Source organism: Oryctolagus cuniculus, chromosome 3 (assembly GCF_051225735.1).
Source record: "Oryctolagus cuniculus isolate XC-2025 breed Fujian yellow rabbit chromosome 3, ASM5122573v1, whole genome shotgun sequence".
Lineage (NCBI taxonomy): Eukaryota > Metazoa > Chordata > Mammalia > Lagomorpha > Leporidae > Oryctolagus > Oryctolagus cuniculus.
In genome coordinates, this window is record NC_142869.1 from 79,245,001 (window position 1) to 79,262,438 (window position 17,438).

The 17,438-nt window shown below is 39.4% G+C and overlaps 1 protein-coding gene across 3 annotated transcripts in view; it reads right to left on the minus strand.

The window, feature by feature from the left end:
• Nucleotides 1-16,598, minus strand: part of GCA (grancalcin) — a 23,079-nt gene extending 6,481 nt beyond the window's left edge. For all 3 annotated transcript variants that reach the window (XM_089329114.1, XM_002712224.6, XM_089329113.1), the window contains exons 1-3: nucleotides 16,432-16,598; nucleotides 11,016-11,174; nucleotides 2,013-2,082 (exon numbers count right to left, since the gene is read on the minus strand). In XM_089329114.1, coding sequence (XP_089185240.1) covers nucleotides 2,013-2,082; nucleotides 11,016-11,174; nucleotides 16,432-16,458 — 256 coding nt within the window. In that variant the 5' untranslated portion in view covers nucleotides 16,459-16,598. The remainder of the gene's footprint in view (nucleotides 1-2,012; nucleotides 2,083-11,015; nucleotides 11,175-16,431) is intronic.
• Between the last annotated feature and the right edge of the window lie 840 nt (nucleotides 16,599-17,438).

A 17,438-nucleotide genomic window follows, 5' to 3' on the forward strand; every position in this document is an offset into this window, starting at 1 on the left:
CATTTTAGCTAAATATGAGGATTTGGGTATCAACACACATTTGAAGAAAGCATCCAAACATGAAAGACAGGGAAAAAAGGACAAAAAATAATAATGTAGAGGAAAAAATGCTATATACAATGAAAACAACTTTAAAAAACATACTAATAGTCTCAGATAAATGAAAAAATCACATTCATGAAAAAAGAGAAGCTCTTAGATTTTAAAAATATGATAGCAGAAATATCTCAAATAGAAGGTTTAGTAAATAAAGTTGAAGAAATTCCCCAAAAAGTAGAGAACTAAACAGATGGAAGAATAAAGAACAGGAAAGTAAGAGGCCAGTCCAAATAATGGACATTCCCAAAAGAGAAAAACATTATTGAAAAATATTTCTCAGGGCTAGTTTCCAAATCTAGAATATTCACTAAGTACCTCAGCACAACACAACTAGGTACAATACTGTGAAATGTCAGAACAGCAGGGACAAAGAGGAGATCTCACAAATTCCTAGAGAGTGAAAACTAATCACATGCATTGCAGGAAACAAAGATAAAGCAACAATAGAAGGTAGAAATAAAGGAGCAACACCTTTAAAATTTCCTGTGAAAATAATCTATTACCCAGAATTCTAACCTGAACAACCAATTCTGAAGGGACAATGAAAGTATTTTCAGATGCATAAGGACTCAAAGATGCATTTCCAAAATGCTCTTATTAAGGAGGTACTTAATGACATGTTTAACTGAGATAAGAGATTGAATAAAATCAAGGGAGTACAAAGGACAGAGTAAGAGAAGAAGCAACTCAAGAGAGAGAGAAAAGGCAGCACCAGGATGATGGTGAAGAAAGCTAGTATGAGAGCCATGCGTAAAAACAGAACATGTTAGAAATATTCCTGATTAGGAGAATAGTGGACTACCTGACAGTTATTCATTTTTGGAAAAATGAAAGTCGCATAAAAAGGAAAAGTTATCACAGGTTATCATGACACACTATGAACAGCAGTCACACAGTTAAAATATGACAAATACCGACTGCTTATCTGTGGGGAGCAACTGGGAGCAACTCAGACTAGACTGAGTTACTGGAATTAAGACTTATTCTATGCATCTGCTCTCCCACAATATGGCGCTAGGAGAGGAGAAAACAGCTTCTACGCAGCTGCCTCTTGCCAACTTGAGTGATGACCTCCAGGAGCTGATCCTGCTCCTGATTGGAGGAGAGCAGCGTGCTCGGCGTGTGGGCAGCCGAGTTGGGATTGGTGGAAGAGGACTATAAAGGAGGAGAGAGATAACATGCACCAGGAACATCTAAGGGGAACATCTGAAGGAACACCTGTGCAGCCCCCGAGAGAGCCGGCCGGCGGTGTGCCGCTCCCCCGCGGAAGTGGGGAATGTGGCCAGGGGGAACCGCCCTTCCACGGAGGTGGAAGGGACCGTAGCCAACCCGGGAAGAACCAGCAGTAAACCCGGGGAGGGCCGAGCAGACAAAAGAACAGCGCAGGGTCCTGTGTCGTTCCTCCACGAAGAGGGGGAGCGACATAATGGTGCCGTGACTCGGATATGAAGCCTAGGCAGGGTTTAGTGTCGTTCCTCCACGAAGAGGGGGAACGACACTTATCTAACCCAAATTGCCATATAAGGACACTGGAAGGATGGGAAGCGTGCCTGTGTGAAGTACAGGGAAAAGGGTGAGCTAAGGTTGAAAGAGAGCTAATCTTCTTCCATAGCATGACATCAATTGACAACCATCAAATCGAACATCTCTAAAGGAAAAAGAATGGAAGCAAATTTCAACAGAATCAGGAAAAAAAAAAAAAAAAGTTGAAAGACGTATCCCATGAGAATAACTAATATTGGGAAGATAGGAATGTATAATGGACAGCATTTATAACAAGCTTAGCAAAACTATTTAACTAGGTGTGTGTATAACTGTAATAAAATTTTTTAAAAATATTTTAAGGATGGGGACAAAAAGTTTAAAAATGAGTTTCCTATTCCAATTTCAACAAGAAGGAAAAAAGATCTCACGAGAATAAGTTCCACTAATTCCAGACTCTGTCAAACATCTCTGAAGTTCTTCAGCATCCACTTCACCATCCTGTTAAAAAGCAAACATACATTTAATGTGCAGTTGTATAAAAATGTATTGCAATGCTTACTATTACAGGTCAATCAAGAAAGGTACATACTTCAAACCATTATTATCAGCTACAAAAGTTCAGAGATAATTATTGGCAGCTAAGGCACAGTATAGAACATAATATAATGAAAATTTTTCACTGCTTCCAAAAAACAGCATAAACACACAGCTATATATTGTTACTTCAAAAAATATTTCATATTGTACCTCTATGTAGAAGTTACTAAAATATTTAAAATATTTCCAGAAAAGCCTCAAAAGCATTTTTATTAATGCCCATTTGAGGGGAGACTAATTCTGAAAGAAAGCTTTATAATGAAGCTTAAAGTAGAAAGGAAAATACTTTTATTGTTCACTCCATTATCTTCAGCAAAAGTCACTGAAATATAAAATCATGTCCCACATGTTTAGTTGTTCTACTAAATACTTGAGTTTACCTTCTAAAAACAAGCAGACAAAAACATATGAAATGGTCCATATTTTAAATGTCTTGCAAGTATAAAATCAACAAAATGCAAACAGACTTTACAAACATGCAAGGTTGATATCAAGATGAGGTTGATGAGGTGAATGCTGCCAGCACACGGTCAGATCCTGTCTTTATTTAAAATGTTGACATATTTTTATCAACGATCTTTGTAGTAATTTTAATTTTTAAAACTAACCTTGAAAATGTTGATTTTTATGTATTTGAAAGGCAGAGTGACAGCAAGAGAGGGAGAAGGTAGGACAAGAGGGAGGGGGAGGACAAAAGGAAGAGAGAAGAGAAAGAGAGATAGATCTTAATCTTTTACTTGCTGGTTTACTCTCCAAATGCCTACAACATCCTAGGCTAGGTCAGGCCAAAGCTAGGAGCCCATAACTCCATCCAGGCCTCCCACATGGGTAGTAGAGATTCAGGCACTTGAGCCATCAAGTTCTGCCGCCTAGGATGCATTAGTAGGAAGCTGGATAGGAAACAGAGTGGCTGGGAGTACAATTGGCATTCTATTATGAGATATGCATGTTCCAAAGAGCAGCTTAACCCACTGTTGAAATGCCTGCCCCTAAAATGGGATTTCTGAGTTGCTTAAAACTCACTTAAGTTTGCATCCAAGGCAAGTATCTCATTTTCCTTACCCTGAATTTGAGTCATTCAGTAATACAACATTTAAAGGTCATAACAAGTGGATTGGGTTAGGGAGTCTTCTGTAGCAATGAAGAAGCAAACTAATTGTGAGAGAATAGATATATTTACTTCTCTAAATATGTCTAAGCCCTGTGTTGCTTCTATTGCTTCTGGAACAGTTTCTACTTTTTTTTTTTTTTTTTTTTTTGACAGGCAGAGTGGACAGTGAGAGAGAGAGACAGAGAGAAAGGTCTTCCTTTGCCGTTGGTTCACCCTCCAATGGCCGCCGCGGCCGGCACACCGCGCTGATCCGATGGCAGGAGCCAGGTACTTATCCTGGTCTCCCATGGGGTGCAGGGCCCAAGCACTTGGGCCATCCTCCACTGCACTCCCTGGCCACAGCAGAGAGCTGTCCTGGAAGAGGGGCAACTGGGACAGAATCCGGCGCCCCGACCGGGACTAGAACCCGGTGTGCCGGCGCCGCAAGGTGAAGGATTAGCCTAGTGAGCCGCAGAGCCGGTCATCAGCTTCTACTTTTAAAAATATATTGGGCTGGAGTCGGCACCATGGCTCACTTGGCTAATCCCCCGCCTGCAGCGTCGCCATCCCATATGGGCGCCGGGTTCTAGTCCCGGCTGCTCCTCTTCCAGGACAGCTCTCTGCTGTGGCCCGGGAAGGCAGTGGAGGATGGCCCAAGTGCTTGGGTGCCTGCACCAGCATGGGAGACCAGGAAGAAGCACCTGGCTCCTGGCTTCGGATTGGCGCAGCGCTGAGCGGCCATTTAAGGGGTGAACCAACGGAAGGAAGACCTTTCTCTCTGTCTCTCTCTCTCACTGTCTAACTCTATCTGTCAAATACATATATATATATATATATATAGGGCTAAATACATATATGAAATTTCAACCCTAACCTGTATTTGGGATTATGCAGGAGCACAAAGAAATAAGGAGAGAAAATAGGCAGTTGTGGGAAGAATTTGCTTTAAAGGACTTCACATGACACTGGGAAGCAACTGGAATAGAGTTCCCTATTCATGAAAGGAGGCAAAACAATAAATGAACACAATTCAACACACTGCCGACTGCCCTCTGAGGATTTCTCCTCTGCATAGCTGAAGGCTTAGAAAGCTGGACTAAAATGCTAAAATAAATTGCACATCACTTTCTGATGAGATATGCGAAGTCATCACTGGACAAAAACCCAAAATAGGAAAATCTAACTCTGGACCAAATCACAAAATCACTTGGTAGAAAAGGGTGATATGGAGAGAGGGAGGAATGACATGGAAGAGAACAGATAGAGGAGAAAAGACACACAAAAACCACTTGAAATAATTTTTATAAACCAAAATTCCACAATACACAGGAAAAATGTATGTGCAAAGAGGCAGCTAAAAAAATTTTAAAAATAGAGCAAATTCACACAAAGTAAAATTGATTTATACATGAATATTTAAAACAAGTATATCAAGCAAGTGAAAGTATATCAAGGTAAGTGAAAATATAACTTTCCCCTACAAAGAACACAACACTCATTCATTTAATAAATATTAACTAAGCAAACTGCAATGTGCACTGGGTACTAGGTATTCTGTAGCATGGAAAACAAGTTGTTTGCCTTTAAAAAGCTGTTTTAGTGGTATAAAAGAAGCAATAAAGCAAACATTATATCCTATGGTCATAAGTGTCAAGGGTGAAAATGAGTCATATAAATGTAATAGGAGTGTGTATGGGTACTGGGGAGAAGGGCAAGAGGCAAATACTGCTTTACATAGATGGATAAGGAAAACTTCACTGATAAGGTAAATTTGAGAAAGACTTAAAAACATGAAAGAATAATCTATGCAGATATCTAAGGAAGAGTGTGCTAGGTCTCACTCATCCCATACAGTAGCCATCAGCCATGCCCCATTGTGCACCTGAAATGTAGCTATTCCAAATCATGATGTTCTGTAAATGCAAGCTATCCATCAAATTTGATGTTAACTAAAATATATAAAATTTATTAAAAATTTTAATGTTGGTGAGATGTTGCAACATTATCATTTTGTATTTAGTTAAATAAATTGTTCAATTTCACCAATTTGATTTGACTTTTTTAATACATTCTACTGAAGACTTTAAGGTTACATTGTGTTTTGCATTTATGGCTCATATTATATTTATTTTGGACCCTGCTGTGCTAGGCCAAAAAAATCAATACAAAAGCCAGAAGATGTTCCTGGTGAATCTACGTTCTAGCACTTCTTTCCTTATTTCATTATTTTTTCCTTAGGTCTTCTGAGCCACTGACTGAGTCTCATTTACCTGTGTATGCCCAAGCCCCATCATACTAGCAAGTTAAAGTTTGGTTAAGTTGCAGAGTGAAGACAATTAGTGAAGACCAGTTCTTAGCTAAACTGTAGCAATTTATGTCAATTTATGGTAATCATTTATTGCTCCACAAGGTTGAAAATGTTCGAATTTCTCGGCCGGCGCCGCGGCTCACTAAGCTAATCCTCTGCCTGCGGTGTCGGCACCCTGGGTTCTAGTCCCAGTTGGGGCGCTGGATTCTGTCCCGGTTGCTCCTCTTCCAGTCCAGCTCTCTGCTGTGGCCTGGGAAGGCAGTGGAGAATGGCCCAAGTGCTTGGGCCCTGCACCCGCATGGGAGACCAGGATAAGTACCTGGCTCCTGGCTTCGAATCGGCGCAGCGCTGGCCGTGGCGGCCATTTGGGGGTTGAACCAACAGAAGGAGGACCTTTCTCTCTGTCTCTCTCACTAACTCTGCCTGTCAAAAAAAAAACAAGTTTCAATTTCTCTTTGACGTGTGGATTAAATTGAAAACACTAAAATCAAATATAATGAATGAAACTCTGTTATGTATGTTTTCTTTATAGACTTTATGCAGTTTAGGAAAACAAACCAAATGGCTTTGCTTCATCACTATCAGAAAGCATTCTCCGAGCCGGCGCCGTGGCTCAATAGGCTAATCCTCCACCTTGCGGCGCCGGCACACCGGGTTCTAGTCCCGGTCGGGGCGCCGGATTCTGTCCCGGTTGCCCCTCTTCCAGGCCAGCTCTCTGCTATGGCCAGGGAGTGCAGTGGAGGATGGCCCAGGTGCTTGGGCCCTGCACCCCATGGGAGACCAGGAAAAAGCACCTGGCTCCTGGCTCCTGCCAGGATCAGCGCGGTGCGCCGGCTGCAGCGGCGGCCATTGGAGGGTGAACCAGCGGCAAAGGAAGACCTTTCTCTCTCTGTCTCTCTCTCTCACTGTCCACTCTGCCTGTCAAAAAAAAAAAAAAAAAAAAAAAAAAAAAAAAAAGAAAGCATTCTCCTAGTCCACGACTTCATGCATTTTGTGAAAACATGTTAGCTGACAAACTGAAAAACATGCAATGTCATCTTAAACTATATGGAGAAATCCATTTGGGTTTCTTTATTTACAACTGGGGCTGCTGAGCATGATAAACTACATAACTAAATTAGGTAGCATAAGTGGCATAAATCTGCATGTTTTAGTTACACAATAAGAACTTTAGTAAGATAATTAACAAAAGGATTATCTGTCATTGATTAAAGATAGCAGAAAGACTTTGAGTTGATATCCAAGTCTAATTCCTATTTCTTTAGTATTTGAAACTAAATATCCACTTATCTGTCTATAAAAGAATGGTATGTGCATCATGTCTACCATACGGAGTTGCTGTTTGGGAAAGTAGAAATGTGGAAACACTATACACAATAAAGTGACTTTTTTTTTTAAGGTGTGCATCTGTGTGTTTGCAGTCAGAGACCAGAATTTCACCAAATCAACTAACAATTGATTTGATACTGCTCAAAATACTTCAGCCTGTAAATATGAACACTGCAAAAATTTTTAATTGCAAATTTCTCATACAACATCATTAATGACGAAGTGCCTCAAAACAATGTAGATGTGAGTTCAGTAACTGGGTTCCAAACGCCTAAGGCTGATATTTCACCTAATCTCTGAAAGCTAGGTAGAAGTCAACATATAAAAGAATGGAGTCTAAATATTTATACTAAAATTTGAAAATGAAAGTATTCATTCAAAATATTTATTTAATATGTAAAATATTCCTAATATCTACAGGACAGTAAGTAAGAATATGACAAGGGCACTGTCACCATGGAGTTTACCTATGTAAAAGCACAAAAAAGGAAAATTTTAAAAATGTATCAAAGGGCTGGCGCCGCGGCTCACTAGGCTAATCCTCCACCTTGCGGCGCCGGCACACTGGTTCTAGTCCCGGTCGGGGCGCCGGATTCTGTCCCAGTTGCCCCTCTTCCAGGCCAGCTCTCTGCTGGGGCCAGGGAGTGCAGTGGAGGATGGCCCAAGTGCTTGGACCCTGCACCCGCATGGGAGACCAGGAGAAGCACCTGGCTCCTGGCTTTGGATCAGCACGGTGCGCTGGCTGCAGTGAGCCAGCAGCAGCAGCCATTGGAGGGTGAACCAACGGCAAAGGAAGACCTTTCTCTCTGTCTCTCTCTCTCACTGTCCACTCTGCCTGTCAAAAAAAAAAAAAAAAAAAAAAATGTATCAAAGAGTATAAATACATCAAATTCCCGGCTCACAATTACAATGCTGAAATAGCACAGAAGTTTAAAAAGTCTCCAGATATGCATGTTCAGTTCATTTTCAGGCTTTAATTGTATAAAATGTATTTATTATATAGTCAAATAGATATAATAGACTTATTTGTAATGTATATACTTCCATTTATAGCTAACTCATTGCCTCAAAAATAAGATGGTTTGAGTCCCCTTTCCAGGTAGAAAGAATGAAGGAACAAAGAAGCCACGCTTGGTATCAGCAAGGTTTTTCTCATTTGGAAAAGGAACACATTCCAAAGAAATTCCATCTGTATCTCAACAGTAAGCCCTTTTGTACAGGGCTACTGCTATAACTACTGAGATATCTGGGGTGGTGAGTAATATGATTTTCCAACTTCTACCACAGCAGAAAAGAAGGGAAGTTGTAGATGGAATTGGAGTCACCAAAACAGAGTATCTCCAAAATATAGTAATTATGTATATATCCTTTATTCCTAAAAAAGCACCAATACCTAATAAAAAGTCGAGTAAATGAATGAATTCAAAATGGGATCAAAGTTCTATGAAGTTCTACCTATGTCAGTGTACTGACTATCACAAAGGGAAATATATAGACCATAGACCATAACTAAGATCAATTTTTATATCTATCCATTAGTCCAATATTTGAGACTCTATGACTTTTTCTTTACCTTTTCCTAATGTGTAACACCATCAAGCCCCTCCCAGAACCATCCACAATTTACACATTTAATCCTTGATATTCTCTCCCAATTCCTTGAGGCCATTTGCATGCATGTAGATCTCTTTTTCCAAATCAGCTCTGGCCCACAGTCTCCATGCTCCAACCCCTTGTATTCCATAGACATAGAAAACCTTTCACCTCTCCCACAATAAACTGTTAAAAATGTAAATGAAATATATCAAGACAGAATATACATCTTTAGAAGACAGTGCTCCCAAATGTTTCATTGATACATATAACTATCTTAGTTCATCAATCCTGTAAGAAGTTTTATGCACAAAAACACAAACATAATGGGTACTGCAATACACACTAAATAAGCAATAGAAGATAAGTTTATTTACTTCAACCACAGGAGAGAAACACCATTTTACCTTCTTTTTCTTTATTTAATGTATATGGAATTGATGCTGAGATATGGTAATGGATAAGAACCTAACTTTTTAGAAAATATATTTATTATTTCAAGATAGAAATCCAATCTTTCTCCATTGCTATGAAATGCTACTTTCACTGATATGAATACTACCTTGGAATACTGAATTAAGGGGTAAGTTTCTGGACTCTCTGTTCTTTAATAATACATGTTTATTTTTACTTTAGAACAACACTATCACCATTATCACACAGTCATGCACGGTATAATGACATTTTGGTCAACAAGGGCCCATGGTGGTTCCATTAAATTGTAATGGGGCTGAAAAATTCCTATCACCTGTTGATGTCATAAACATTGTTAACATTGATGTGCCACGTATTACTCAGATGTTTGTGCTGATTCTGGTACAAACTAAGTGTTGCCAGTCATATAAGTGTGTAGTACATCTAGTTACATATTGTACATAACACTTGATAATGACAATAAGTGATAAAGTACTGTTTAATGTATTTATTATACTATACTTTCAATCATTAGAGTGCATTCCTACTTAAAAAGAGAGTTTAGTATAAAACAGTATGCTGTGTTACATTGGCAGCAGCTTCATACCTTTGGTGTTCACCAGTGCCTTGACTGCACAAAGAGGTTACATCAAGTGATTGACCTAAACCAGCTGGGTTTGGGCAAGTACGTTTTATGATATTCACACGATGGTAAAATCACATAATGACACATTTTTCAAAGCACGTCCCTGTGGCTCAATAATGCACAGCTATAATTGTATTATTTTGCTATGATTTCTTTATATTAGTATATATTTTACTGTGATTCAATAGTTATTCTCAATGACAGAGTCTACCAGATAAACTTTAGCATTACTTTAGCAAGTGCTAAAAAGGGGAAAATTTAGAATTTGGTTCAAATAATATCTCACTATTTAATAACTTAGAAGAAACTGATATTTTACAATATTATTTCCAGGCTTGACTACTCACTTCACACTTCTTTCATGCCAAATAAAATTAGTAGCTAATACAAACAGGTATAATATATACTCTAATTATTTAATTTCACTTGATCTTCAACAACAATTAAATTATAAAATTATAATTATGCAGAGTAAAAGAAAAAAAACTTCAGCTGATCACAGTAATCATAACTGTAACTAACGATTAGTACATACTAATAAGATACTAAGCAGTTACATACAATGAGACTGAAAGGGCATCTCATTGTCTCTATTGGTCATAATAAAGTCAGTCTTTTAAATTTTTGTTTAAACTTATTAGAGACTTATTATTAGTCTAACACCATGCCATGCTATTAATACATTTCCTTTTATTTTAAATTAAAAATAAAAATTCCCAACATGATTATTTTGATAATCTGTAAAATTTACAAGCTGTATTACATCAAAATTACTATAGATCATGTAATTACACTTGGGAAAATGTAATTTCGCAACTTGAATAAATCTAACATTTTAAAGTGATTTTTGTATCATACTGTGTGACATAATTGTTTTAACTGACTTTTAATGGGATTGATGTGAAGTTAAAAATATTGTTCCTTGAATATGCACTAGTTTTTCTTAATAGCTGTTAGCTTTCCTCAGATTTCTAATACATACCTCTTCCTGTTATAAAAGGGTATTTAAGGCTTTCATATTTAGCTTGGAATTATCAATCACTCAAGAGTATGATGCCTCTAAATGTCAAACAGAGTGAAAGAAAGCAAAGAGCTAAAAGAAAATAATCAAGAAGAAAACATTATAATATGTAATTTTGGGCAGCAAATTTAATTACTAGTGAGAGAAAGTCTTTGCAGAAGAATTTCAGCAGGGAAGTATACTAGGAAAGGAAAAGCAGATTTTCCTACTATGAGAAAAAAAAATCTCTTTTTTGTCAAATGGACAATGTGGCAGGCATCATACTATAGTTTTTAAAACAAAATAACTATGACTCCCCTCTGGTCCCAGAGAGGAAATTAGCCTAAGATTAAAATATAAATTCATACATTCAACAAGTAAAACAGTAGAGATATCTTTTAAGTAGCAATCATTTTTAAAAACTAGTATGTGTGCAACAAATTTAGCCCCTCACCTGTCCAGCAACAGCTGTGAAGTAACTCCACATGGGGTCCCCAGCTGAAGAGTAACTGTCTGAATAAGGCAGGGGTCCGGGGTACCCACCAAGGAACACGTTTGGACCTGCCCCTGGCATTGGCTGCATCCCGGGCATCTGACCACTAAAATTCCCAAACTGTAGGAGTGAAAAAGGAGAAGGTTAATATTACAAATATTACCTACTATCCAATAAAGTTGGATTAAAAGAAAATATTCATTGTAAATCCAATGAAAAGTTAAAATAGAAAGTTACAGAAATCTTCCAAACTTAACTTCCATAAAGCTTTACTATAAAATGCTAGATGTCCCACATTAGGACATAATTCATTAACATATGTCATATAGCATTAAAAGAGGTGTCAAAAAGAAATATCCTAGTGTCTAAAAACTTAATCTAATATAACAAATAATTTTATAGTGCATTTATTATGAACATCACTGAAATATAAAGTAGAAAATATAAAACTAACAAATTTACTTCAAGACATTCTCAGAATACATATTAACTAAAGTGAATATATGACCTAATTATGGGAACTTGCATGGAATCAAAATACTGTATCCACCAGAACATATTTTCTAAAGCAAGATGATGAGAGGATAAATAAAGTGATAATTTAACAAGTCTTTTCAAAACTATTAAGAATACCAATACTAATGATAAGAATTACCTAACATTTATTGAAAGTTTTTTTATATCACAAGTACTATTCTAAGTACAATTCATGAATCATGGTATTTGATTTTCACAACTCAGTGAGATATGAGAGTATGGTGTTACGCCCTTTTCTGAAACTTCAAGAAGTTTCCAAGACGCTCAGGTCAACCAGACAGTAACAAGTAGACCATATGTTCATAAATAGATAGTGTGACCCCAGAAGTTACACAATACTTATTTCCTCTTGTGGCTATAGTTTCTTTTTTTTCTTTTTCTTTTCACTTTGGGATATAGTATCCATTTTTTTCTTATTTTTATTTAATGAAGGACAGACAGAAAGACAAGGAGAGATTATATACTTTTTTTTTTTTTTTTTTGACAGGCAGAGTGGACAGTGAGAGAGAGAGAAAGAGAGAAAGGTCTTCCTTTGCCGTTAGTTCACCCTCCAATGGCCACCGCGGCCGGCGCGCTGTGGCCGGCGCATCGCGCTGATCCAAAGCCAGGAGCCAGGTGCTTCTCCTGGTCTCCCATGGGGTGCAGGGCCCAAGGACTTGGGCCATCCTCCACTGCATTCCCTGGCCACAGCAGAGAGCTGGCCTGGAAGAGGGGCAACCGGGACAGAATCCGGCGCCCCGACCGGGACTAGAACCCGGTGTGCCGGCGCCGCAAGGCGGAGGATTAGCCTAGTGAGCCGCGGCGCCGGCCGAGATTATATACTTTTAATACCTTAGCAAGAAATTTTACTCTGAATTTCTAGGAGTACAGAGGAGGAAGAGGTGTCAAAATTGTTTATTATTCCATTTTGAACAAAAACCGTTTTGACCTGCATCCTTGAAGAATGAGCAGAGATTGCCAGAAGGTACAAGTAACAGAGACTGAAAAATTTAAAAATGCCTATTATGGAATGAACGAGTGGTTTGAACAGCTCCAGCATGAGTTCTGTTAAAGGCAAAGGAATGAAGGAAACATTGGAACGCTAGGAAATATGCTCAAGGGGGTGTCTAAAAACTCACTTATGAAGGCATTGTGTACAAGAAAGTAAACAGTAAACATTAAAACAGAATACTTTGAAGTAAAACCCTAACATAATTGTCAGAAAAAAGACTAATCAACAGGTCAACATCAAGAATCAAGACAGAAGAAGGTACTAGAACACAAATGGAATTTGAATGGAGTATTTCTTAAATATGAATGTATATATCTATATAAATAAATGCTTTGAATATTATATATCAACATATTGAGATTACAGATAAAATGTAACTAATAAAATTTTGTAAATCATGAAAACTGACTTGAGAAAAAACCTTCATTTTTTCTTTTAGATTTATTTATGCATTTGAAAAGCAGAATTACAGAGAGAAGGAGAAATAGATATTTAGAGAGAGAGGGACAGAGAGAGAAAATCTTCATCTATTGGTTCACTCCCCAAATGGACAAAACAGCTGGATCTAGGCCGATCCGAAGCCAGGAGCCAGGTGCTTCTACCTGGTCTCCCAGGTGGGTGCAGGGGCCCAAGGATTTGGACCATCTTCCACTGCTTTTCCAGGCACATTAGCAGGAAGCTGGATTGGAAGTGGAGCAGCTGGGACTCGAATCAGATCCCATATGGGATTATGGCATTGCAGGCAGTGGCTTTATGTGATACACCAGAGTGCCAGCCCCAAAAAACCTTCCTATTTTAATAGCATAATTTGTCTCAGAAAATATTATTTTTATATCACCATAAGGGTACTACTAGCGAGAAACTTTCAGGTCAATATTTGGGAACATATAAACCCAGCGGTAAAAGGATTAGCAATAGTCCCAAAGTGGTATTTGTTCTGACATCATGCAGCAATAACATACAATTAGGCTTTAGCTCCAAGAGTGGCAAGGACATGGAAGACAATCAAGCCCTAAGACACATCCAGAAATTTAAATTTAAGGCTTATTGGAGACCTGAATTTTCACACAAAGATGAAAAACTGGAAAACTTTTTTTTTTTTTTTACAAATAAAGAGGCCAAACAAAATAAAAAAATTGGAAACCTCTAATACACAGGTGATACACAAGACTAAGTACAGGCCCTCTACTATAGCATTTCTATCTGTACCTTGAAAAACAAAACTTGCTTTGTAGCCAAAGTCAGGCAATTCATGAAGAATCTGTCCTTTGGAATAACTTTCTGTTCTCTTACTGATTTGCAGCATTAATTTTCCTGAAACCAGTAATTTTAGGGCTTGCGGGTCAGCTTAAGATGGTGGTAAGCAGAAACAATTTCTCCACTTCCTGGAAGCAAAGCTGCTTGTTTCAGATAGAATATAGTAGAAAGAGCATCATGTTGATTCCAGTCTGAAGATTTTAAGAAGACGGGCATCTCCTATTTCTCTTTAGGACACACCTACCATCCCATGAAGAGCCACACGGAAGGGCCCATGTGGAGAAAAACTAGGATTTGTGGCTAATAAGGTAATCCTTAAAATTAGTTTATATAATTGCATGCTTCAAGTTGTCTTCCTGATAATTTTTAATGAGTTAAAACTGATCATTAGATCATCATTATTATTACTTAGTTATGTGACTGAAGAAAAAGTTGGGATAAAGTGGCAACTATGACATTTTCACGTTGTTTTGCATTTTTTTAAATATTTATTTATTTACTTTAAAGACAAAGTGACACAGAGAGAGAGAGAAAGATAAAGAAGGAAAGAGATCTTCCATCCACTGGTTACCTTCCCAAATGGTCTCAATGGCTGGGGCTGTGCCAGATAGAAGCCAGGAGCCTAGAACTCCGACTGAATTTTGTATGAAAGTAGCAGGGACCCAAGAATTTGGACCATATTCTGCTGCTTTCCCGAACGTCAGCAGGGAGGTGCATGGGAAGTGGGACAGCCAGAACTGGAACAAGTGTGATACGGGATGCTGGAGTCACAGGCTGAGGCATCACCCAATGTGCCACAATGCCAGCTTTTGAATTGTCATTTTCAGTCCTTAGTTTTCTTCTCAGAACTTTTCAAACTGCTTGTCCATTTGTGAGGATTACTTCAGTTAAAATCAAATAATCTTGGAGAATTCTGCACATATAAGCTGTAATAAGTCATAATAGACTGAAACAGGTGAGAAGTTAAACTCAGCCATCAGGACACCATCAGCGTTCTTTTTTACTTATTTTTCTAATTTTTTGACAGTGAGAGAGAGACAGAGTTATAGACAGTAAGAAACAGAGAGAAAGGTCTTCCTTCCATTGGTTCACTCCCCTTATGGCCGCTACGGCCGGCGCTGCACCGATCCAAAGCCAGGAGCCGGGTGCTTCCTGCTGGTCTGCCATGCGGGTGCAGGGACCCGAGCACTTGGGCCATCCTCCACTACCTTCCCGGGCCACAGCAGAGAGCTGAACTGGAAGAGGAGCAACCGGGACTAGTACCCGATACGCCAACCGGGTCTAGAACCCCGGGGTGCCGGCGCCGGAGGCGGAGGACTAGTGAAGTGAGCCACGGCGCCGGCCAATGTTTTGCATTTCTGAGTAACACTTTCATTCTAAGTAATGAGTACAAAGGAAAATATTATATAATTCTCTTAGTGTTCCTTACCATCACCAATATTCTTTAAATGTTTTGGCTTCCCCATCCATAGTAGTATACCCCCATATTTTATGTTGAAATATAAGGTCTTCATTGTAAGTTTAGATGCAAAGGATGCAATGCCTAACATATTATGATTATAGAAATACACAAATAAAGCTTTACATTACTCCTTGGAAAGTATTTTTTTTATCTACACACTATAATGATCTGATATCTGCTACTATGAATTTTAGAAAGACATGAAAAGATTCTTTCACAACATTTACAAACTTGAATTTTCTTTTCACTTTTTAAATTTATTTTTTAATTCTATTTCTTCCATGAACAGTTCAATCTGTGTGATTTATTTGCAGGAGAAATTGTGGAAGAGTGAGAGCGAGAGGAGATGGAGGGAGAGCGAGGGAGCGACCGGGAGAAAGCGTTCCCATCTACTGATTCACTTCCCAAATGCCTGCAACATCTAGAACTGGGCCAGCGAAAGCCTGAAGTCTAGAACCCAACCCAGGTCCCCCAGTGGGCAGAAGGGACCCAAGCACTGTTAATGTCAACTCCTATATTAAAATCAGTAAAGCACAATTCTTTTCTTTTTAGAAGAAACAGAAAAAAAAATTAGAAAATACATTATCTTTAACCCACACCTCACTTTTAAGATCAAATACTGAAAGTTTGGATTCCAGGATACGATTCCAACTTCTAAGTCTCAAAGGTGATGTTTTTCTCTAGAAAAACAGATTTCCCTTGGTGTAGGAGTAAAGGAGACATTTAGAGTGCATCTTAACTGTATTCACAGGCAGCTTAAGGAACAAGAAGTCCCGGAAACATTCACAAACAGGATCTCTTGCAAAACGCTGAGGTGGGGGTGGGACCACAAAAGATTACTGGAAGAAGAAAAGGGTGCGTAGCTCCTCAGTTTCAGGGAAGAAATTTCTAAAAACAAATCACACGCTCGATTCCACAAGGACGCCTCTCGGAGCACCAAGGGCTCGATGTCTGTCCGCGGGCTCGGCCCGGAGAGCGAGTTCCATCACCGCGCAGGGTCCCGGCACCGCCGAGTACCAGACGCGGTAGAAGGGAGCAGGGGCCGAGGGCGGACTTGGCAGGTGGGCACCGCCCGCAGGGGCACCCCGTCCCGCGAGGGCGGAGACGGAGGCTTAGTGGCCAGGACTCACCCCTCCTCCGTATCCTGGGTAGGCCATGACGAGCCGAGCAACCTTCAGCCCTCCTGTCTGCGTCCGCCCTCCTGAAAGAAAGGTACAGGTGCAGATACAGGTGCAGGCGCAGGTGACTCAGAGCAGCACCGGCCGCGCGGTTCACTCCTTCCAGGCCCGCCCCTCCCGGCGTTCAGCCCCGTCCTGCCCGGTTCCGATTGGCCACGTCCCGCCTTTCGGAACTCACACTTGATGGAGCCCGCCCCTTCCCGGAGGCTAATCCCACCCTCCTAATCCCTGATTGGCTACATCCCGCCCGTCCAGCACAGCCCACCTTTGCTCTGCTCCTATTGGTTCGCTCGAGTTCTTGCCCTCTCCTCTTAATCCCCAAACAGCCTTTTCCACCCTGTAACCCTGCAAGCCCTCTGGGAATGTTGTCCAAGCCATAGGCTCCTGAAGTGTCTTTTCTCTTTACAAATCCAGAATCAGTTCGTGGATGAAATCTTTTAATCTATTTCCGAGCGTTTTTTTTCCCGGCTTTTTTGAGCTAAACTTTAAATATACATCTGTGAATCTCAAAACGTGTCAAGTAACTTGCGATTACTTTTGGGTAGTGTTAATGTGATATCAACACTTTGAAACCATGATCATACTTGTACACCAAGGACAGTTGCTTCTTCACTAAAACCCACTTAATGCCTAGGTTTAAGAAAAGATTATCTGTAGTCTGAGGTCAATTTGGTTTTCAAATGATTTTTTAGAATAAATACATCTCTGATATTTTACAGCACCTAAACTTACAATGAAAAATTATTTCCTATTTTTGTGCTGCTAATATACAGGGTATCTTGTGTATTAGTTGGTGACTACTGGTAACAACCTTTGATAGAACTCTTAAGACACATGTCCTAATTATATCTAAGAGACGGACAGCTTTATGTCTATCATCTGGGGAAAAGTAAAATGCACAATTACTTTGTTTTACCAAGTAATGGAAATGGGCAAGTCTTCTTTTTCTCTAGAACTCA